Below are 23938 nucleotides of genomic sequence, written 5' to 3'. Positions count from 1 at the left end.
CTTATTAGTCATGATATCAGCAAACTTCTTGCACATGTGTTCGGATTTGGATCCGAAGATTATGTCATCGACATAAATCTGAACAAGTAGGAGATTTTCTCCTTCTTTGAGAGTGAACAAGGTTCTGTTCACTGATCCTTTCTTAAACCCTTGTTCAACAAGATACTCATAAAGAGTATCATACCATGCTCTTGGTGCTTGTTTCAATCCATAGAGCGCCTTCTTCAGCTTGTACACCTTATCTGGTCCTGCAACCTCAAAAGCTGGGAGGTTGTTCCACGTAGAATTCATCGGTGAGCACTCCATTGAGAAATGCGCACTTCACATCCATTTGGTGTACCTTGAATCCTTTGTGAGCTGCAAAGGCTAAGAAGAGCCTGACTGCTTCCAATTTGGCAACTGGGGCAAAAGTCTCATCGTAGTCGATTCCTTCTTCTTGTCTGTGTCCTTTTGCTACTAGCCTTGCTTTATTTCTCACAACATTTCCTTCTTCGTCTTTCTTGTTTTAAAAATCCATTTCAAACCAATCACATTTGCATCGTCTGGTCAATCCACAAGTTCCCAACCTGAATTCTGATTGAATTCATTGAGTTCTTCTTGCATTGCGATGACCCATTGAGTGGACTTCAGAGCTTCTTCAATGTCCTTGGGCTCTGTAGATGATAAGAAACAACTGAAGTTCTTATCTTCGTTGATGCAGTTCTGGTTTATATCAAAGACGAGGTTGCACATTGATCTTCGAGTCTTTACACCGTTCGATGGTTCTCCAATGATGTTCTCCTTTGAATGGAGTTCAAACCATCTTCGATACTTCTTGATCTCTTCTGGCGATGGTGGAGGTTTTTCAGTCAAAATGGTTCTGAATCGTTCAATATTATCTTGAGCAGGGGAGTGTTGAACTGGTGTTGCTTCAGCAGGTTCAACTTGTTATTCGGCTAACGGAGTTCCCCCTTGACTGATGCCATTTGCATTGGCTCCAGTCTGAGCTTCAGACCTTTGACTGATCTTCAGATACTGAAGCTTTTCCGTATCTTCTTCTTTTTTGGGTCCCCGCACCAAAACTGTAGAAGGTTCGGTGTCCTGCTTTTCAGTTCTGGAAACTTCAGTGTTCACAACACTTCTTTCAGTTTCCTGTTTCCTGAAATCATCAGTAGACTCATCAAAAACAACATGTGGTGTTTCTTCAACACAAAGAGTTTGAGAATTAAACACTCGATAGGCTTTGCTGGATCGTTCAGTTCCAGAGTATCCAAGAAAGATTCTTGGATCAGCCTTGCCACCAAATGTGTTTAATCTCCTCTTGTCATTGTTGTGAATGAAACACCGAGAACTGAAAGCATGAAAATATGAGATTGAAGGCTTCCTGTTCTTCCATAGCTCGTATGGAGTTTTCCCATGTCTTTGAGTGAGGAAGGAGCGATTCTGCGTGTAACATGCGTTGTTGACTGCTTCGGCCCAAAACTTCAAAGGGAGTTTTGATTCGGCTAGTATCGTCCTTGCTGCTTCCTTCAAATACATGTTTCTTCTTTCTGCTACTCCATTTTGTTGAGGAGTCCTTGCTGCAGAAGTTTGATGACTGATTCCTTGTTCATCACAGTAGTCACGAATGACGGCATTGAGGAATTTAGTCCCTTGATCTGATCTGATGCTGATGATGTTGACTTCCTTTTCAACGCTTAGTCTTCTCAGCAGCTTTGGCAATTCTAGCAGTGTCTCTCTCTTGTTGTAGAGAAAAATAACCCAAGTATATCGTGAATAATCATCCACGACAACTAAGGTATACTTCTTACCGTTGTAACTTCTGGGAGAGATTAGGCCAAACAGATCCATGTGAAGTAGTTGAAGAATTCTTCCAGAGGAGTGTCCTAACTTTGACTTGAATGACGTCCTTGTCTGCTTTCCTCTTTGACATGCTTCACATTCTTGCTTCTTCTGGAAAACAATAGAAGGTAAACCTTCTACCAGTTCATGTTTAGCAAGCTTGTTGATCGTTTTAAACTTGAGGTGGTTGAGTCTCCTGTGCCACATCCAGTTGAGCTCCGAGCTGCTTTTGCTGATGAGACAGGTTTCTGGAGGGTTATCTTTCCATGAGACGACGTAGAGACTTTCTTGTCTTATCCCTCTCAGAGCCACCTTCTTTTGACTGTTTCTGACAGTGAATTCATCCTTTTTTATCTTCACTGCGAAACCGCTGTCACAAAATTGACTCACGAACAACAAATTATGTTTTAGTCCAGAAACATAGCTAACATTACTGATACTGGCGTTACCCATGTGGAGTACACCATAGCCTTTTGTTTCTCTGATTGAGTTGTCTCCGAATGCAACTTTTGATCCAGCTTTCTCAACATATTAAGTTAGATATTCTTTGTAGCCCGTCATGTGCTTCGAACAGCCGCTGTCCAGGTACCATGTTCTGATTGAGGCTTTAACTTCTTCCTTCTTTTTGTGTTTCCTATTTTTGACCTCTGAGCCGTTCATTCCGTTGTCGTAGCTGTTGTCGGTGACGCTTTCAGTTTCGTTGGCCATCAGGGCTTGGCTCTCATCATCTGAGCTGGTTGAGTTGAAGTCGGATGATTCTGATGCTTCTTCGAAAGATCCTGCATCGTCAGCAACCATCTGTTTCTTCTTCGCATATTTGCGATCTTTCTTGGCTTTCAGCTCCTTGTGCTCAGACTGCGTCAGTTCAGGGCATTCAGTTCGAAAGTGCCCTTTCTTTTTGCATCCAATGCATTCCACATCTTTCAAGTCGAAAGCGGTTGATTTTCTTTCTCCGCTTCTGTCAGTGGAATATCTGGACTTGTTTTCTCTTTCTTTTCCTTTGTAGTGCTGCTTGTGGAACCTCTTGTACTTACGAAATTTAGACTCCATCTTGTTGAATCTTTCAGTCAACAAAGCATATTGACTGAAGAAGTCTTCGGGTTTGAGTTCCGCGGGTTCCTTTGTCTGCTTCTTGCTTTCTTTTGCTGAAGCTTTCAATGCTGCTTCTTTTGAGGTTGATGGACCATCTTCGTCTGATCCTTCAACCCTCTTAGTTCCAAGATTTCTCTGAATGTCGAACTCATTTACCAAGAGATCAGAGAAAAGCTTGTTTGTCGGGAGCTGACTGAATCCTAGCTTGTTCTGATGAACGACTGAGTAGATCTGCCACTCTTCTCGTGGAAGTGCTCGAAGAATCTTCAGGTTGATTTCTCGTTGAGTATACTTGTCCTTCGAGATGGATTGAACTTCGTTCAGGATCTGGTTGAATCTGATTTCCATCTCGTCGACAGATTCATTCTTGAGCATGAGGAAGGAGTCGAATTTTTGACAAGCTATGGACAACTTGTTCTCCTTTATCTCCTCGGATCCAACGCACATTCTTTCAAGAATGTCCCACATCTCCTTTGCAGTTTTGCACTTGATGATCTTGGTGACGTGCTTGTCTGGAACTGTGCCGGAGATGATGCTTTTGGCGAGGTTGTCAAGCTCATCTTGCTTCCTTTCTTCTGTGGTGAAGTCTTTCTTTTGCTTGATCTGGACATCATCGAATGGATCCCGAGCTGGGTTAATAGGAACTCTTTTGACAATCTCGGTGATGATGATTGGTCCATTGGTGATGACTTCCCACATTCGGCAATGCTGGGCGGTGAGGAAGCTTTCAAGCCGAAACTTCTATATGTTGTATTTTTCAATACTAAACATAGGTAGAGAGGATATCCTATTGTGGTTAGTCTCCATATAAAAAGAGAGAATAGGTAACAATAGATAAGTCAAACAGCAATCACTTTTTGAAAGAGAAAATATTTTCGAGACCTTTGAGAAAAAGGATCTAGTTCAATTAGTACCTAATCAAAATAGAATTGTTCTTGCGAACAACCTGCTCGAATAGGTGTATGGGGGGGAATACACCTATAGGCTATTTTTCGATCTTAACTCAGAGATCAAAACGAAACTTTAAACACAAACTCAGACACCTGTTTACTGAAAAGAGGTTTGACCAAAACAGGGTTGACGACTGATACTGAAAGCTCTACAGTAAGGAGTTATCAGTTAAGTCAAAAGAACATAATTGATGCACGTAAGGCTTCAGTCGAGTTTGATAAACAGAGATGTTATTAATCTTACTGACTATCAGAAGATAGATCAGTTAGACTGATAACACACGCAGCGGAAAACTTTTGTTTCGAAATAGCCTTTGAGTTGAGCACGTTGTTAGTCTTAAGTTTCTCTTTGCAATTAATCAGTTTTCAGTTTATGAAAGGAAGAGCACAAGTAAGAAAGTAAATATTGATAGTTGTAAATAACACAGAGATTTTTACGTGGTTCGGAAAATGCTTCCTACATCCACGGTCGGTTGATCAGACCAACAACTTCACTCTGTAAGTGCTTAAGGGTGCACTACAAACCGATGCTCGTGCTTACGGGTGCACAGCAACCCTGAACGCGTGCTTTCGGGTGCACACAACCGAAACAACTGAAGATCCAATCTTCAGTACCAACACACCTTGTTAGATTTCTCACTCCTAGCACGCACTGGGCACTAAAATCTCACGGAGACAGAGTACCTTCCTGAACTCCTTTACAACTCAAACACTCGATTCTGTCGATCGAAGGGAGGTTTGAAAACTTGCCAACTAAACTCCAAAGAACAAGTTCTTTGCAGTTAGTTTGACCTAGGCTTTGGGTAAACAAAGGTTTGCCTAAGGTCTAAGAGAATTTATGTAATCAGCAGTGACTGATTTTTGGCTTTGGGATTTTTTTCTTCGATTCAAACTTTGGAGAGTTTGGGCTTTAGCTGAGAAACAATTTCGGCAGAGTTTCCGCTTATGTCGTTGAATCGGTGAAGATTGAAGTGATCCTCAAGCGCTATTTATAGGAGAAGTCTTGAATAGATCTGTTGGCGGAGAAGGTCTTCAAGATTTCTTCCATTAGAGAGTAATTTGAACTTGGACTAAGGCTTCAATCTTCGAGGTTCCTTGTTTGGTGAGAACAGCTATGTTGAAGAGCAGAGATGCGACATCTCTGAAAAGTAATCACCAAAGAGGAATGACCTCTGCAGAGAAAGGACGATCCTGAGATCTCTGCCTTTAATGCGGCTGTACTTCAGGAGTGCGCGGCTTCCTTTGAACGTTGGAGGTTCAGTCCAAGGAAGAATGTTTAACTGATACTTGACTTTAGTATCAGTCCGTTGATTCCACGTGGCACGCATTAAGTAATCAGTTCAAGACTGATGCTTCAGTCAGCAACTTCAGTCTTCAGTCTTCAGTCCTTCGTTCTTCAGTCTTCAGTCCTTCGGAACAGCAACCTAAACTAGATAAGAACTCTAACACTTGAGTTCATGCAATTCTAGTCTATTCCAAAAGAAATCTATTAATTTTGGTATCATCAAGATAAGGATTAAGATATTTCATTAAGTTCTCAACAGATATATCCCATTGTTCAAAACAAAAATAATATTTCTTCCTCTCACTACATACATTGTGATTATGAATTAGGAGTATACCATAATTTATATATATCCCATTATATTGTGCAAACCAAAAATAATATTGCTTCCTAATACTAAAAGAAAAGTCAACACTAACCAAGTAAAGCATTTTCTGGTATGCAATGAATACATATGGTCACTTGTCATACTTCATTTCATTTACTCCAAGATTCTCATTGGTAATTTCTTGGTGCAAGCTGTCCACATTTGATGAACGATACATGATTCAAAATGACACATTATATGGGTAAATCACATGATACACATTTTTAGAAAAAATAAATATTTGATTAACTATTTTTATAAATAATTTTAATAAAAATACTTAGAAGTACTTTTATTTTTATTATTAAAATTTCATCTTTTAAATGAGATATGAATCAAGAAAAATTAGTTCAGATAATAAAAATTATTAAGACAATAAAATATCTCAAATTTTCAATTCATCTTAATAAATAATAGATTTATCTATCTTATTTTTTAGATTAATCCTAGAAAGTAAACTCTCTCTTAGTATATTGCTGGTAAGATTGAAAAATTATATTAACCTAACAATTTTTCTTGACTTGGGGCCGTGAGAGAGAACAATTAAGTTTGAATTTTATACTTAGATGCTTACAGATTGAAAGTCTACGCCGATGTCCCTTGCTAAAATCGACCAATAAGTTTCAGATGTGTTAAATTTATTAGTACCTGCAGAAACAAACGAGATTTCAAATAATTAATTCAACAATAGATAAAAAGAAGGTGGGTGAATAAGATACATTCAAATAATTAAATCTAGTACCTGCAGAAACGAACGAGATTTCAAATAATTAACTCAACAATAGATGTAAAAAGAAGGTGGGAGAATAAGATATATTCATGTACACTTTTATATCACTCTCTCCTTCGTATTCATTATATACACTCCCTTCGTCCATGAAAAGAGGTCTTAATTTACCATTTTCGTCTGTCCTAAAAAAAAATTCCTCCGTTCCAACGAAAATGCTACATATTCCTTTTTGGGTCGTCCCAACGAAAATGCTACATTTCTAGATATGGAAAAAATAAGGGATTTTAATTGCACAATTACAACTAATTAATCACTCCCTTATACTTTTATCATTTTATTACATTCTCTCTCCTACTTTAACACTTTTATTTTACACACTTAAAACACTAATATACAATTCCTTAAATCTCGTGCCGAAAAGAAATGTATCATCTTGACTGGGACGGAGAGACTATGTCCTAATCCTTTTTTGTCATTAATCATGAATCCACCACTTTAAAATTTTTTAGATCATTTTTCTCACTAACTCTCTAATTTTTTTAAGGGTTATTGGCGCACATATTAATACACCAACTTTGGCTCAATTCTATTTTTTAACATGAACTTTAAAAAGTGTCAAAAAATACATAACTTATTGATTATAATAATTTTAACACAGATATTCTATTTTGGGCCAAATTAAAGCTTACTTGGCATGACGAAATGATGATGTGGACAAATCAAATTGTAGTAATTTTAACACGAATTTTTGAATTTTTGAATCATATTAGATTGTAAGATATTTATTTTGGTTCGTCTCGAATTATATATATGAAAGTAAATAAAATTCATGTTGAAATTATTATAATTAACAAGTTGATGTATTTTTTACACTTTATAAAAATCGTGTTAAAAATTAGAAGTGGTCTGAAGTTGAGCCCAAAGTTTTTTTTAGGCCCGTAACTTTGGATGTTTTGCAAATATATGACAAATTTTATTGGGCTGTAACAATTATAGGACAAATTTTCAAAAATTCGGCATAAATAGGACAAATTGAGCCCGAAAAATCAATTTGTCCTGCAATTGCAAGCCTGGAAAATTTTGTCCTACATTTGCAAAATAACCAAAATTAGGTGCCTAAAAAAACGAGAGAGAATATAGATTTTTTTTAAAATTTTTAATCTTTAAATAAATATAACTTTTACAATTCAAATAAAATATTTACATATGTCAAATTACAGCTTTTATTGTGATCTTTAATTTGATATGCATATTACATATTTTATAATTAGTTGAATTTTACAATTTTAGAAAGAAATAAAATAAAATAATTAAAAGATAAAAAAAATTAAAAAATGCAATTTATAAATAAACCTTGAATTTTATTATAACTTCAAATTTCTCACTCAAATTGAAATCTTGTCTTTTTAAGGGTTATTTTATTTCCTTTTTTCTTCCCCTATATTTTCTTTTCTTGCATGGCAAAAAATTTAATATCTTGTCACTCCAAAATTGTCATTCAAAATATTTAATATGAAAATTAAAGATCACAATAAGAGCTTTAATTTGATATATTTTATGTAAAAATTTGATTTGAAATGTAAAAGTTATATTTATTTAAAGATTAAAATTTTTAAAAAAATTCTTTCTTCTTTCTCTTTTTTTTAGGACCGTAACTTTGGTCATTTTGCAAATGTTGGACAAAAATTTTTGGGCTTGCAATTGCAGGGCAAATTGATTTTTCGGGCTCAATTTATCCTACTTATGCTCAATTTTAGAAAATTTTTCCTACAATTACAAGCCCGAAAAAATTTGTCCTACATTAGTAAAACAGTCAAAATTATGGACCTAAAAAAACTTTGAGCTCTCTGAAGTTGATGTATGTATGCACTAATAACAATTTTTTTAATTTGTGATGTCTTTTCTCCGTTAACTAAATAAATAATTAACTTTTCTTAATATTTGTGTTGCTTTTCCTTAGGGTCTCTTTTCATGACGAAGGGTGGAAGTATACGTATACCACTAAAAAAAATACTCCGTAGCTCTTGGACATCAGATTTCTTTTCAAAAATTGACCGCCTTACTCGTATTAATCTTAATTGGTCAAATTTGATCGTTTAATTTGTTTAATCAATTTGATTTAAATATTTAAAATTTAGTGAGAGTTTAGACGAGGACCTCAAAGATGAAAACTATCAGTGTGGAAGCGGATGATAGAAACTATTCTGTCCCATCAAATAATTTATTTTTATTTTTTATATATATTAAGAAGATATATTTAATGTCTTGAAAAACATAAATTGATATGAAATTATTCTCTTTTATCCTTATATATTTTGCTTCTTATATTATCTTCACAAATAAGATTATTTTAGTAAAAAATATTTTTAAGATAATTTAAATTAAGAAAATGAACTACACTTTCGAGACATCCCGAAAAGAATATACTATAAACTAGTAAGTAACCCGTCGAAATTCGAAGGAGTCTATTAAAATATAAATTTATAAAATTATTAATGTATTTTTTGTTTCATGAATTTTTTTACTAAATTAAAGAATTTAATGAAATTGTTTTAAAGTAAAAAATTATAATATTTATTTGAAATTGACCGACCTAATTTAAATATCTTATGAAATTTATATGTAAGCATAGTTTCGATCCAAAAAATATTAAAAGAGAAATTGAAACAATTATTTGAAACGTAACTATATTATATGTCTGTAGTTGGAACCAGTAATTAAAAGAAATAAGAAAAGAATAAATTAGATAATAACACTAATGACTTAAACTTTAAAAGTTTGAATAAATTATGAAATTTGCAATTACCTCATAATCTATCGAAAATTTCATCATACACCACGTTAGTTGTTACGTCTTGCGTATGACCTCTTTTTTTAGTGACTTTTGAGATTGCCGCGTAGAGTTGCCCATAACTAAAAATAGGTTTCGATAGGTATAATCCTACATTTGAAAGAGATTATCCATGACTTTTATTTATTGTCGACATAGCAAAACAAACACTCATATAGAAAACTTCTTGCGCGCATTTTTTTCCTGAAATGAGTTTGCCTTCACTTACGTGTTCCCCAAGTTAAGTTACTACCAGCTTGGTGCCATTGCAAAGCTCATTAGATTGATCATATTTTTTAGAAACGTGATTATGCATTTCTTTTTCGAGTTAATCTCATGACTCGACAATCCTAAACACTTGATCGTGTCGAGATATTCAACTGAGAATGCCTGTTCATCGAGGTTAATTTGTCCATATTCTTTGCAAATGTTGTCTGAACTTAAGTAAACCCTTTCTTTGGTAGACATTAGAGACATGACACAATCATTTATCGTATCAACCATCTCATTAGGGGCTGATATAGCTCTATTCTTAAACATTTATGTATCAAATGCATTATTAATTACGTTATGGATATAAATAATTTTTTATTTATGAAATATTAATATAATGAATTTTAGATATTTCATAGTTTTTAGATATATACTGATTTTTAGAATTGATTTTACGATGCCACGTAGGATATAATTTATTTTGTTGGAATATTTATATAATGAGTTTTTAGATATTTAATTTTTAAATATATCGTGATTTTTAGATTTTTAATGGATTTTAGATATAGAAATTGATTAAAATTTAGAAAAAAATAAGAATGAATGAGAATTGAGAAAAATTAGAATGGAGTGATTGTACGACACCACGTAGGATAGAATTTGTTGGGAACCCCATGGAATATCATGTTTTGTTTTGATGATACCAAAATCCTTAGGTTCAATTTGTAATAGACTAGAACAGTTTGAACTCAAGTGTTAGAGTTCGTTTCTAGTTTAGTTTGCGGTTCTGAAGACTGAAGACTGAATAACGAAGGACCGAAGGACTGAAGACTGAAGTTACCAACTGAAGTATCAGTTGAAGAATCAGTTCGGAACTGATTACTTAATGCGTGCTCCGTGGACTGATACTAAAGTCAAGTATCAGTTAAACATTCTTCCTCGGACTGAACTTCCAACGTTCAAAGGAAGCCACATGCTAACATAGTACAGCCGCATTAAATGCAGAGATCTCAGGATCATCCCTCTCTGCAGAGGTCATTCCTATTTGGTGGCTACTTTATCAGAGACGTCGCATCTCCTGTCCATCAACATAGCCGTTCTCACCAAACAAGGAACCTCGAAGATTGAAGCCTCAGCCCAAATTCAAAAAGCTCTCCAACGGAAGAAATCTTGAAGACGTTCTCCGCCAACGGATCTATTCAGGATATCTCCTATAAGTAGCGCTCGAGGATCACTTCAATATTCACCGATTCAACGACGTAAGCTGAAGCTCTGCCAAAATTGCTACTCAGCTCAAAGCTTAACCTCCCCAAAGCTTGAATCGAAGAAGAGAATTCCAAAGCCAAAAATCAGTCACTACTGATTACACACATTCTCTTAGACCTTAGGCAAACCTCTGTTTACCTAGAAGCCTAGGTCAAACTTGCTCCAAAGAACTTGTTCTTTGAAGTTTAGTTGGCAAGTTTTTCAAACCTCATTTCGAGAGAAAGAAATCGAGTGTTTAAGTGATAAAGGAGTTTAGGAAGGTACTCTGACTCCGTGAGATCCTAGTGCAAGGTCGTGCTAGGAGTGAGAAATCCGACACGAGTGAAGTGTGAGTACTGAAGAGTGGACTCTTCAGTGAAACGGTTGTGTGCAGCCGGCAAGCACACGGTCCGGTTTGCAGTGCACCAGTTAAGCACTTGTGGAGTTGATTGTTGGTCTGATCAACCGACCGTGGATGTAGGAAAGTGTTTTCCGAACCACGTAAAAGTCTTTGTGTTATTTACAGCTTTCAGTCTTTACATACTTACTTGTGTTCTGATGTTTGATAATCTGAATACTGAATAACTGCAAAGAGAAGCCTAAGACTACCAACGTGCTCAACCGAGGCTATTACGAAACAAAGTTATTATTTCCGCTGCATATGATATCAGTCTGACTGATCTATCCTCTGATAGTCAGGAAGATTTATATCATCTCTGTTTTAGCAAACTTGACAGAAGCCCTTACGTGCATCAGTTAAGTTCCAGCAACTTAACAGATAACTCCTTACTGAAGAGTTTTCAGTAACAGTCGTCAACCCTGTTTGGTCAAAACTCTTTTCAGTCAACAGGTGTCACAGTTTGCGTGTAAAATTTCGTATTGATCTCTATCTTGAGATCCCTCTGTTTTTAGAGGAAAGAAAAATAGTCCCTATGTGTATTCTCCCCCCCCCCCCCCATACACCTATTCGAGACCCTTCGGACCAACAGAATTTATTTTGTTGGAATATTTATATAATGAGTTTTTAGATATTTAATTTTTAAATATATCATGATTTTTAAATTTTTAATAGTTTTTAGATAGAAATTGATTAAAATTTAGAAAAAAATAAAAATGAATGAGAATTGAGAAAAATTAGAATGAAGTGATTATAAGATGCCACGTCGGATATGATTTATTTTGCTTTAATATATAGATGGCCAATTTTGTGGAACGGATGAATCTTAGACTTGTAGGATTATGTGTTTCGCGATTCCTTTTTACTTTTAATTGTTTATAATAAATAATTTATTAACTTCACAATATAATTAATGAAGGAACTTTTGTTGAAAACTACTTTACAAAATAAAAAACCTCGAATTACGTACATGATATTTTTAGTCATATATGTAATATTGTGTGTCAACTACCAACTCCCAAATTGACCTTTAATTTCAATTGCATTTTACTTTTAATATTTCTAGTTGGATATTTGGTGCAATAAATGATCTACTCACCTATACATGAAAACCTTTTTTTTTCAAGTATATATCTAATACTGTTCTACTGTGCAATTTGTAGACGCCATCATTCACACGTAAATGTGAATTTCTAAAACAAAATTAGTGATGTCCCCAAAGGGACACCAAATGGTGCGACCTCCTGTTTTTGAACAGTGAGGTCTCGAGTTCAAATCCCACTGTTCGCCCTTCCTAACTCCCCCAAGTAAAAAAAAAAACAAAAAAAACAAAATTAGTGATATACAGTACATGTTTACTTTTCAAATGAAATCCTCTATTTCAAAATTGAAATTGTGTTTCATTGTATTGCAAATACTAAACTGATATACACTACAAAAAAATGAAATCCTCTATTTTTATTTTTATTTTTGATAAGGGAAAAAACTTTATTAAAAAAAAAGGTACAAGAGGTACCGAAACAAACCAAACAACATGAAACAAAAAGAGAAGGAGAAAAAACAGGGAAAGCCAAGACACCACAAGAACAAGCCTTAACCATGCAGACTAACAGCTGCGTTCCATCTGCTAAAAACTGAGGTGGGCAGTTTCAGATTGAAAGCCAAGCTCCAACCCCAAATCCTTGTCTTGATTTCAGAAACCATTCTCTCCTTAATCCAAGAGCCTTGATTGAATATGCACTCGTTTCTCTTCTTCCAGATACACCAAACAACACAGGTCCAAACAACAGTTAAGAACATGACATCTTCTTTGTTCCCAAGGTTAACAAAAGCATTAAAGTGATATTTCGCCTTATGATGAAAAGCGGCTTGCTTACCCATCCAATGGATCATCTCCTTCCAAACTTCTTCAGTTTTCGAACAAGAGAAAAAAAGATGGTCGATGGACTCTTCTTTCTCCTTATAGAGCACACAAATATTCGGAAGCTGGATTGTCACCTGCCGGCGGATGAGGTTGTCGATGGTTGGTAATCTTCCTTTGAGCACTTTCCATGCCGTAAGAATGACTTTTGCAGGGGCTTTGGTTTTCCAAATTTGCGACAATTCACCTTCTTTTCTTTGCTCGTTCAGCTGTCGTCGCTCCTAGCTAATTGCTTCATAAGCCGACTTGATGGAGAAGACTCCATTTGAAGATGCTTTCCAACTCCAGCCATCACGCTTATCCACCCTCAACACACAGCAATTAATGATAGAGATAAGAGACTGGATTTGGTCATGTTCTCGACCCCTCGGCTCTCGGCTCCACTCGAGGTTCCACCTCCATGTTCCTTCAACCCAAATCCCCATGCTCTTGACTGTACCGTGTTTGTTGTTGGATATCCGAAAAAGCCTAGGAAATTTCTCGGAGAGTTTGCCCTCCCCAATCCACCAATCATGCCAAAAGCTCAAGGAATCTCCCTCTCCCAACACCACCTCAACATTATCACGCAACCACTTGCCATCATCCCCCCTACTAATTCCCAAAACAATCTTCCACCATCCTATTTGTGTAATTTTGCCATTAGTGTCGTCCAGCCCACCATTCTCCCACACAAACTCCCCATGGCAGGCTCTCACCGCCTTGGCCCAAAGAAGATGTTTATCCACCAAGAATCTCCAAATCCACTTGGCCATGAGGGTCGTATTAAACCAGTTAAGATTTTTAAAATTTAAGCCCCCAAGGCCATAACCAACACACAAATCATCCCACTTCACCCAATGGATTTTCCTATCCTCCAAGCCCCCACCCCAGAGGAACTTACTAAAATAAGACTGAATTTCATCGACGACACACTTAGGAAATTTGGAAAAAGAGAGATGATAGATCGGGATAGAAAGCAAAACAGACCGGATAAGAGTGGCTCTTCCAGTGAAGGAGATTTTCCGCTTCTTCCACCCATTAATCTTGCTTTTAATCTTGTCGTTCAAAAAGGCCCACTCCATCGATCTTGAGAGGCAACCCCCAATTTTAACCCCAGATATTTGGTAGGGAGATCCCCGGTCTTGCACTTCAACATATCTGCCATCTCTTCACATGTACTCCCGGGGAGGCCAATCCCGATGAGGCAGCTTCCAGTCCTGCCAGAAGTTCGAAGAGCTTGAGGATATACTTGAAAGCTTGCACATTCTCAATCTTTCCTGCTGACATGAACATGGTGTCGTCTGCGTATTGAAGATGGGAGATTGTGAGATGCTTTCAAAATTGAAATTGTGTTTCATTGTATTACAAATACTAAACTTATATACACTACAAAAAAAAAATTATTAATGACATAGACTTGGTAGTTAATATTTGTGTCATAAAAATTAGTGGCGTTTGAAAGTGTAATTATAAGTGATAGCTACATCATCAAATGTCACTAATTTTTATAACACACATAATAGCTACCAAACCTCATGTCATTAGTGGAATTTTTTTTTTAGTATATATATTAACATGCAAATTCAATATAAGAATTTCAAACTCACATTTTCTCGTGAACCTCTCAATTAATAAACTGACATTATCGATATCTCAAGAAAAATACACAAATTAATAAACTGACATGTATTTATGTACACAGATGAGAAGTACACCAGTATTATCATTGCATATATGGAATCATTTAAATGGTTCGTTTATCAACTATAGTGAATGAGACCTTATTGTCTCAAACCAAAAGCAATCGATAATGGGGCCATACAAATTAATGACACTATTCATTAGGGTTTTCTCCTATCTTGTCACACTCTTGCATAAACCTTAACATATGTATATACTACATAACCTTAACACACATATATCACTGATGCTATTATATAAATGTAAATGTATACATGTACGGATATTAATTTCCTGTGAAATCAGTATATTTGAAATCCATAAACTCATACTTTTAAATTTTTTTAATTAATAGCGAAAACGTGACCAGACCGAAAATTATATTCTATTATCTCGTGTGGTTGTGAGTTACAATTTAATTTGCATTTCTGCATTCTCATGTGATAGTATATGATTTTTCACGGCTATAATAGCCCATAAGGAATTTTAATTTCCCCATGTTAGGAATATTCTATTACCATAATGTGATTTCTGATCATTAATACAAACAGATATGTAACATTTAAAGAAAATTTCAGCAAAATAATGAAAATTCTGGAGATGTTCTGTAAATTAATGCAGACGTAATCTGTGAATGAGAAATAGAAAAAAAAATAAAAATAAGAATTAAGCTGGATATATATCATTTATCAAAACATATACTATATATATGCATATAAATTCACAATTTTTTTTTTTTTTTGAGAGGCACAAAAAAGTTTTTTAATGTTTACATTAATTGCCTACAACAAACATACTATATACATTATTGCAAGAAACCCTAGTGGCAAATATTGAAGACAAAAACTGTCAAATTAGCATGAATTAATTTGTTGTCTCAGGAGATATATATATATAATTCAGCAATGTGCGCTAATTAACAATTTGATGATGAGTAATATTATCAACATACAATAATGATCATGTGCGTAAATGGCTCACTTAATAAAATGCTCTTCTTCATTTGAAAATTCAAACAGATATGATTAAATTGTCATCTCGTGTAAGAAAAATACATAAATCTTATCCAGTGGGAAGTAAGTGTAATAATTAAGTCGTTTCACTCGAAATGACCCCTTATTATACCAACCCAAAGACTTTCTCTCTCCTCAGCAATAAAACCCTCTCTCCCTCTCTCTCTACCCGCCATTAATGCCATCGCACCCTCTCTATACGCTCTGCAATAACTCCTCGGCTGCCATATCTTCTCCACCTGTTCCCTTTTCCCTTCTTCACCTTCCCATCACCCTCTCCAAACCTCTCTCTCTCTCTTGATTCTCATCGTCCGATCCTTTCTCTCTCATCCTCTCATATCCCAACCATTCTTCTTAAATTCTATTCACAAGAAAGGCACACCGTCAATAAAAACCTTAAAACCAACTCCTTTCAACACCAAGAATCGCTTTTTCCTCTTCTATTTTTTCACCTTCTTTTCCACCGCTTAATTAACCCTAGTTCTTGGGAAGGGTTTTCTATCAAAATCAACCCTTCTAGAAGAGAGTAAGTAAGTCTACTTAATTTTTCCCATTTTCTGAATTTCTGTTGCTTCTCTTTTTTCCTTCTTTCAATTCTATCAAAAAAATAAAAAACTTTTTAATTTCCATTTAGTGTTTTGGCAGTTCATGAAGAGAAGTTAAGGAGTCTTGTTTAGAAACCCCAAAAACGTGTAAAAACGAAAGTCAATGTTTACTTAGTTGTCACATGTAATTTAACCAACCATCACTTTGTTTTTTTACCTAGGAACTGACACACAAATCCTACTAATTCAACGCACTACCTTGCCAAAACCCATATATTTGACATTCTCTCACCATCTAGAGAGAGAGAGAGAGGAATAAAGGTTTTAGGGTTTCTTGCTAAGAAGATGCGCAGCTTCCAAGACGAGGGCTGATGAGGGCAAGAAGGTTAAAGATCCACACTTGAAACAAACACACCTTTTTTTTTAAGGTTTTTGGTAACTTTCTCTTCGACTTCTTACGTTGATAAAAAGTTCTCAACTTCAATTTCCGCAGTAATGGAGTATTTATTTGTGCAATACATTTAATTTTCCTGTCAAATCATTACCTCAACTGATCATTTACTCCCATAATCTCTCAAGAGGTCAACCATTTATTTTCCTTGTAAACAAACCTATGATTATTTATCACCGTCTGCAGATTTCACCTCTGTAAAAAAGCTTTCCTTCTCAGTAAAAAGCGCACACACGCAGAGTAAATAACCGAGATCTGCCATTATTAACCGCTAGCTCATTTCTTGAACCTTTTTGCAGCACGCGGTTTTCTCCATCAAAGCTTTTAATGAACTTTCCAACTAATGCCAATTCCATTTTTTTAATTTTTTGTTAATCCAGCTTGTGCGTTCAGGGATGTTAGGTTACTTTTTTCTTTTAATAAAATTTTCAATCCGAAGTTATTCCATTTTATTTGATGTTCAATTATTCTCCTCAGGTTGCAAGAAATCTAGGCGTTTGACATAATTAAAGATGTTTCAACCAAATATGTTTGAGAGCCACCACCATTTACTGGAAATGGGGAATAAAACCCCAGAAAATGATATGGACCTTATCCGCGACGACGACTACGAGAGCAAGTCCGGCACCGACAACATGGAGGCGGCCTCCGGCGACGATCAGGACCCCAACGACCGCCCCAAGAAGAAGCGCTACCACCGCCACACCCAACATCAGATTCAAGAAATGGAATCGTATGTATATCTTATCACCAACTTAATTAGGTTAAACCCCCCCCCCCCCAAAAAAAAAAAAAAAAAAAAAAAAAAACAAATCACCAATTTTATGTCTCTGATTTGTGATGATTATATTGTATATGTATGTTACTAGGTTTTTCAAGGAGTGCCCTCACCCCGACGACAAGCAGAGGAAGGAGCTCGGCCGTCGATTAGGGTTAGAGCCACTGCAGGTTAAGTTCTGGTTTCAAAATAAGCGCACCCAGATGAAGGTGAGGACTTCTATTTCTCTCTCTCTCTCTCTATATATATGTATATATATATAGTAATGGCTGTGAGGCTGAATTAGTTAATGGTGTAAACGCAGTCGCAACATGAGCGACACGAGAACACACAGCTGAGAAACGAGAACGAGAAGCTGCGGGCGGAGAATATTCGGTACAAGGAGGCTCTCGGCAACGCCACGTGTCCCAACTGCGGCGGCCCCGCCGCCATCGGAGAGATGTCGTTTGACGAGCAGCATCTCAGGATTGAGAATGCACGCTTGAGAGAAGAGGTGAGTTTTTTTATTTATTTTTTTCAAGAGTTGGGAATCGGGGATGAAATTAGAATTTTATGTGTTTATGAAGATTATATTTTTATAAATAAAAAAATCAAGGAAAATACAAGATACTAGCTAAATATAATAATTAAGAAAAATTTGCCTGGGCGATTGTTGAGGCTCATAAAGGGGAGGGATGCTATTGAGCTACAATGCTTTGAATTGTCCCTTTTTAAAGTGTTTGCTCAAGGAATTAATGTTGAATAAAAGCTTGTGTTGGAGAGTGAGGGACAAGTCATTAATGTAGAGCCTGTATTGTGTAAATGGAGTTTGCTTGATTCCTTTATATGTACTTAAAAGTAAATGAAATTTAAAGTGCTCATATTAAATAGCAATCATCAAGGGTATTCAGATGGTGGGTTCGAATATACTTATGAGCCATTTTCCACTGTTTATTAGCATTCATTGGGAAAAGATAATTAAGAAGATTTTGAACATTATAATTTAGCAATGCATTTGTTGGAGCATTTGTTTGGAAAGTTAGAAATGAAACTATAATATTGTGGAAATGATCAAATTTCGAACATGAGAGTGAATTCTTTTTTTCTTCTTCTTCATTTGTATAGTTAATGTATGAATTCTCTTCTCAGATTGATAGGATATCTGGGATTGCTGCTAAGTATGTGGGAAAGCCAATGCTATCATACCCTCAGCTTTCATCTGGAGCATCGCGTTCGCTTGATCTCGGCGTGGGCAGTTTTGGTGCAAACACCGGCTTGTCCGGTGAGATCTTCGGAGCTTCGGATCTTCTCAGGTCGGTATCTGGGCCGTCCGATGCTGACAAGCCGATAATCATCGAGCTAGCCGTTGCAGCCATGGAGGAGCTCATCAGAATGGCTCAAACCGGGGAGCCTCTGTGGGTTCAAAACACCGATGGTTTGGGCGAAGTGTTGAGTGAAGACGAGTACGTGAGGACGTTCCCACGAGGGATCGGGCCGAAGCCGTTGGGGTTGAAATCCGAAGCTTCGAGAGAGTCGGCTGTGGTGATCATGAACCACATCAACCTGGTCGAGATCCTCATGGATACAGTAGGATTATTTTCTTCTTGCACCTGCAGATAATTTGCTTCATGTTTTTCGAAATCATGAATGATATCATGAATCTTGATATGATATTTGCAGAATCAATGGTCGAGTGTGTTTTCGAGTATTGTTTCAAGAGCAATGACTTTGGAAGTGCTGTCCACCGGCGTCGCGGGAAACTACAATGGAGCTCTGCAAGTGGTAAGATAATATGAGATCTGAGCCAAAATATGTGTCTAAACAAAAATAATATAACAAACGATTGAAGAGATCTTATCTCATTTTATGATTTCAGATGACTGCCGAGTTCCAAGTCCCTTCTCCGTTGGTCCCAACTCGAGAGATTTACTTCGTGAGATACTGCAAGCAACATGGCGATGGAACTTGGGCAGTGGTTGATGTCTCTCTGGACAACCTGAGACCTGCCACCATATCAAAATGCAGGCGAAGGCCGTCGGGTTGTTTGATCCAAGAACTGCCCAATGGCTACTCAAAGGTACGAGGAAACTCATTCCCATTTACCTGATTTCATGAGGCTCGAGCTTTAGCCTAACAAGCTTGCTTTTTTCCCTACTCGTTTCAAGGTAACATGGGTTGAACATGTAGAGGTTGATGATAGAGCTGTCCATAATATCTACAAACCGTTGGTGAATTCCGGCCTTGCCTTTGGAGCCCGGCGATGGGTGGCAATACTAGACCGCCAATGTGAGCGACTAGCGAGTTTAATGGCAAGTAACATTTCAGCAGGAGACGTAGGAGGTATAATATATAGGGATCGGTTCAAATAAAAACTCTGCATTGAACTCTACACTCAGCAAATATTGCGAATTATTTATGAATTCAGTGCAGTTACTTTATAGGTTGAGCGCAGAGTTCTTACAATAAGGGTAAATAATTCCTTTTAACACTTAGAGCAAACTGTATTACCAATTTGTGCAGTCATATCTTCTCCAAAAGGTAGAAAGAGCATGCTGAAGCTTGCTGAGAGAATGGTGATGAGCTTCTGCACAGGCGTGGGCGCCTCAACTGCGCACACGTGGACAACGCTGTCGGGAAGTGGAGCCGATGATGTTCGGGTGATGACTAGGAAGAGCATGGATGACCCCGGGAGACCTCCCGGGATCGTGCTCAGTGCTGCCACCTCGTTCTGGCTCCCAGTCCCACCAAAGCGAGTCTTCGACTTCCTGCGCAACGAGAATTCAAGAAATGAGGTATCACATCATAACACAAATCAAATCAATTTTTTCTTCAACTATTGAAAATCTCAATGCATTTCTTCAACAAGTTACCTAATATCTCTTGTCCTTGATCACAAGTGGGACATTCTTTCGAATGGTGGGCTTGTTCAAGAAATGGCTCACATTGCCAATGGCCGTGATCCGGGAAACTCCGTCTCTCTTCTTCGTGTTAATGTAAGTTATGATCAACCTTGCTTGTCGTTGCATCGTGATGTTATCCTCTCTCACTGTCCAAAATCGGAAATGCAGAGTGCCAACTCGAGCCAGAGCAATATGCTGATATTGCAGGAGAGCTGCAGCGATGCCACCGGTTCCTACGTTATCTATGCTCCCGTAGACATCATAGCCATGAACGTGGTCTTGAGTGGTGGAGATCCCGACTACGTGGCCCTCTTGCCATCGGGTTTTGCCATACTACCCGATGGAGCCAACGACCAAACGGGTGGAATCAGTGAGGTCGGATCCCTGCTGACCGTCGCCTTTCAGATATTGGTCGATTCCGTTCCCACTGCGAAGCTCTCCTTGGGTTCCGTTGCAACGGTGAACAGCCTCATCAAATGCACGGTTGAAAGGATCAAAGGCGCAGTCCTAAATGATGCTGCTTGACCAAAAACGTTGCTGGTAAATTCTCCATAACTATATTTACACGTATATTGCACATTCCAATGCATGATTTGATATTGATGACGCTGAATATTGGTCTAATTTTGTTTAACAACACTAAACTTTCTGTCAAGCATTTCATCGAACATTTAGTCTGCATACCCAATATTCTTCATAGTTTCTCACTGTAAACACAAATTTTTGAATATTTAATTCATGAATTTACACGTGGCATGATTTAATTCGACGACAAATTTAATTGCCTACACTCACATACTGCATCACCAAAAACATTGCTGGTATTTAATTCTCCATTATGTATATATACACACATATTTATTGCACAATCCAATGCATGATTTGATAATGATAACACTGAATGTTAATTCGAGGACCCTTTAAACCGAGTGATATGAATATGGTCTAATTTTGTTTAACCAAAATTAAACCTTCTGTTAAGCGTTTCATCGAACAGTTAATCTACATACCAATATTCTTGATGGTTTGTCTTATAATGCTATTTTAGGTTGATGGCGATGAAGTAATTTTGTGGAACAAGGGATTTTTGTTTACAAAATGATGAAGCGGAAAGAAGGGAAGAAGTCAAGAACGCACCTCAAATTTATCCTTGCCGATTAATGAAGACGGCAAAAGGATTTTTCATTAATCTGCAAGGGTGATTGGTTCGGGTATTGACTCCACCCATCAACCAGAAATCGAGTAAACGAAGACTCCTTTTCACATTGTATTTGTACCTAACTCTTTAATCCTTCTTTTTTTTTTTTTTTTTTTCTGTCGGAGTTTAGCCTTTATTGATTTTTTCCTTTGTGAGAGCCGAAAAAGAAAACTCCTTAATTTAGCAAATGAAGATGTGTTTAGCACTCAACTCTTTTGGCTATTTCTCACAACATTTTGGTTAATCTTTATTTACCTTTGGTAATCTCGACCTACAATACTAATCTTTATATTTATTACTAGTATGACCATTCGTGCGATGCATGACAAACATCGAAATCAACCACATGTTTTAAATAAAAATACATAAATATTAGATAAATTATAATTAAATACAAAATATATTTTAAAAATAAATTAAAGATAAACCTCATCAATTACAAATTTTAACTTTGTATAATGTGTAATGATAATCATAGTTATTAAATAATTTTAAAATTTTTTATAATAAAAATTAACATTACACATTATTATTATAGAGTATCACACGACATATAAAATGAATAAATATTCTCATGGCCTAACATCAATAAAAACAAATTATAAAATTTTAGCGAAGAGAGAGAAAATAAAATATCTTAAAATTTTCATAACTTATTCGTTTTAAATTCATTTTTGATGATTTTTTTTACCATATTAAAAAACTTGTCATAAAATTAAACTTAAGATACATATTAAATATTTTTTTTCATAAATAAAATTTTGTGATGTTTAGAAAATAATTAAAATTATAAAAAAAAGAGAAAATATTGAAAAATTTGGTGGAAGAAGAGAGAGAAAAAATAGAAAGGAAAAATAGAGGACAAAACTCCTATTTTATATATTATATAGATTTCCTTCGACTTTTTTTTCTTCGAGTGTTCTCGTGGAGTTCAATTTGTGCACAATATCTTTTTTTTTTTTTAACTTTATTATTTGTATAATGTTCTTGGGGGAGGGGTAATAAACACATTATTAGAGAAAGGTATATATATATAAGTTATTATTAGGGCATTACCCTAGAAAGACGATATTTGTTGTCAAGGCGTAAATTGTAACAAATTAATGTGTTGTGATAGATGCAAGAAAGGCTAATTAAACCGACAAAGAAGAACACAAAAAATAATTATATGATTTACTAACAATATGTAGCTTACGTTCGCATGAAGAAAAGTTGATATACTTCCTATGTCCTATAAAAAATGTCCCAATTATTATATTGAGACATTCTATACCCTCCGTCTCATTAGGTTTGTCCCATTTTTTTTGGGCACGATTATTAAGGAGAGTTAAATTAGTGTAGTAAAAGTGTGTAAAGGTGTGAGGTCCATATTGTTTGTAGTGTAAAATTATTACTAAAAATAAAAACATGACAAGATCAATGAGACAACCCTAAAAAAATAGGACAAGATCAATGGGATGGAGGGAGTAGTAATTTTTCGTATCATTTTTTAAAAAAATTAATTATTTAAAACATTATTAATATTGGCCAGCCATAAGCCCTAAGTCAGGGAAAGGGAAACGACTAACAAAAATAGGGCGGAGGATATTACTTGCCTTAGCCGAACGAAGCTGAGCTAAAGACATCATCTTCTTTTCTAGTGGTTGTAGCTCTTGTTTATTCCAGCTCACTTTACATATCAACTTATTTAAAATAATTTTAACTATCTTCCATCAACTCATTTTATACAATAATTACATTATTTTTAATCTATGTGTCCAAATGTATAGTAGAAACATTAGTAATGTGATGAACTTATCAAAATAAGAAATAAATATAAAATGACCTAAAAATATATTTTGCCTATTGTCACTCATTGTCGTTACTAAAAGCAATTTTCTAGTAGCGAACATGTGTTGCTTGAGTAGCCAATTTCAAAGAACGTGGGTGGATGGTGGTTGATTCTTCAAACAATTGTATCAATTCATTATGTGTGAGAGTACATTGATATATATATATATATATATATATATATATATATATATATATATATATATATAGGGAAGGGATCAAAAAAGAAGGCTAAATGTAGAGAGAATGAAGAATGAATCCTAGCCCTTAGATTAATACAATCTAACCGTCCATATTAATCCTAATAGATATGTTCGAATTTTAGTTTAAGGTTATTAAAGTAATTTTCTTTTTTTAATGTAACCGTCTTTGGTTTACTTAAGGTTGACCGAATCTTTTTATTTTTGGCTAGAGTTTTGAAGATATTCATGATTCATTTGTAATTGTTTATTTATTAAATTAATTTTACTACTTTATGTTTGAGTTTCGTTTTATTCAACCATGAAACTGAATTTAATAAAGTTTATAATTCCTACATTGTTGTTATCGCAGAAGATGGATGAAATTAGTTTTATTCATTTTTTTTATATACTTGTTTTTAGATTAGTATTGTCTTTCTTTAATTATTATTTTTTTAGATCTTATCTCAAAAATGAGTATTGTCTTTCTTTAATTATTCTTTTTTACAATCAAATTTGCCAAAATCTAAGAACACTATATAAAAGACTCACGTC

At 35.7% G+C, this 23938-nt stretch overlaps 2 protein-coding genes and 1 long non-coding RNA gene across 10 annotated transcripts; 1 reads left to right on the top strand and 2 right to left on the bottom strand.

Moving 5' to 3' along the window:
• Window positions 1–13072: 13072 nt before the first annotated feature.
• On the bottom strand, window positions 13073–13912 carry LOC131007968 (uncharacterized mitochondrial protein AtMg00310-like). The gene has a single exon (XM_057934875.1). It carries the CDS (start codon window positions 13910–13912, stop codon window positions 13073–13075), a length of 840 nt encoding a protein of 279 aa, XP_057790858.1.
• Window positions 13913–15699: 1787 nt separating this feature from the next.
• Window positions 15700–21672, top strand: LOC131012943 (homeobox-leucine zipper protein MERISTEM L1-like). 8 transcript variants are annotated; one of them, XM_057940923.1, is made up of 13 exons: window positions 15700–16049; window positions 16290–16496; window positions 16997–17252; window positions 17389–17506; window positions 17602–17790; window positions 18426–18863; window positions 18957–19058; window positions 19153–19353; window positions 19442–19616; window positions 19797–20068; window positions 20174–20269; window positions 20345–20716; window positions 21225–21672. In XM_057940923.1, the coding sequence occupies exons 3-12, from the start codon at window positions 17032–17034 to the stop codon at window positions 20699–20701; spliced, it is 2169 nt and encodes a 722-aa protein (XP_057796906.1). In that variant the 5' UTR covers window positions 15700–16049; window positions 16290–16496; window positions 16997–17031; the 3' UTR covers window positions 20702–20716; window positions 21225–21672. The 8 variants fall into 8 exon arrangements, with proteins under 8 accessions (XP_057796906.1, XP_057796908.1, XP_057796907.1 ...); XM_057940925.1 differs by having other exon boundaries at window positions 15705–16049; window positions 16290–16453; XM_057940924.1 differs by having other exon boundaries at window positions 15711–16049; window positions 16290–16503.
• LOC131012959 (uncharacterized) lies at window positions 18303–21453 on the bottom strand. The gene is made up of 5 exons (XR_009097544.1): window positions 21314–21453; window positions 20147–20693; window positions 19785–20041; window positions 19380–19570; window positions 18303–19279 (listed from the first exon to the last, which is right to left on the bottom strand). It is a non-coding gene; the product is annotated as an uncharacterized LOC131012959 (long non-coding RNA).
• Window positions 21673–23938: the final 2266 nt, after the last annotated feature.

The sequence above is a fragment of the Salvia miltiorrhiza genome, chromosome 2, assembly GCF_028751815.1.
Source record: "Salvia miltiorrhiza cultivar Shanhuang (shh) chromosome 2, IMPLAD_Smil_shh, whole genome shotgun sequence".
Classification (NCBI taxonomy): Eukaryota; Viridiplantae; Streptophyta; class Magnoliopsida; order Lamiales; family Lamiaceae; genus Salvia; species Salvia miltiorrhiza.
This window is presented reverse-complemented; position numbering and strand designations above follow the sequence as displayed.

Coding starts and splice junctions, on each gene's coding strand:
- LOC131007968 (XM_057934875.1), bottom strand. CDS start 13,912: ATGGAGTGGGCCTTTTTGAACGACAAGATTAAAAGCAAGATTAATGGG.
- LOC131012943 (XM_057940923.1), top strand. CDS start 17,032: ATGTTTCAACCAAATATGTTTGAGAGCCACCACCATTTACTGGAAATG. Junction 19,354..19,441: donor TGCCCAATGGCTACTCAAAG/GTACGAGGAAAC, acceptor ACTCGTTTCAAG/GTAACATGGGTTGAACATGT. Junction 20,270..20,344: donor TCTCTCTTCTTCGTGTTAAT/GTAAGTTATGAT, acceptor TCGGAAATGCAG/AGTGCCAACTCGAGCCAGAG.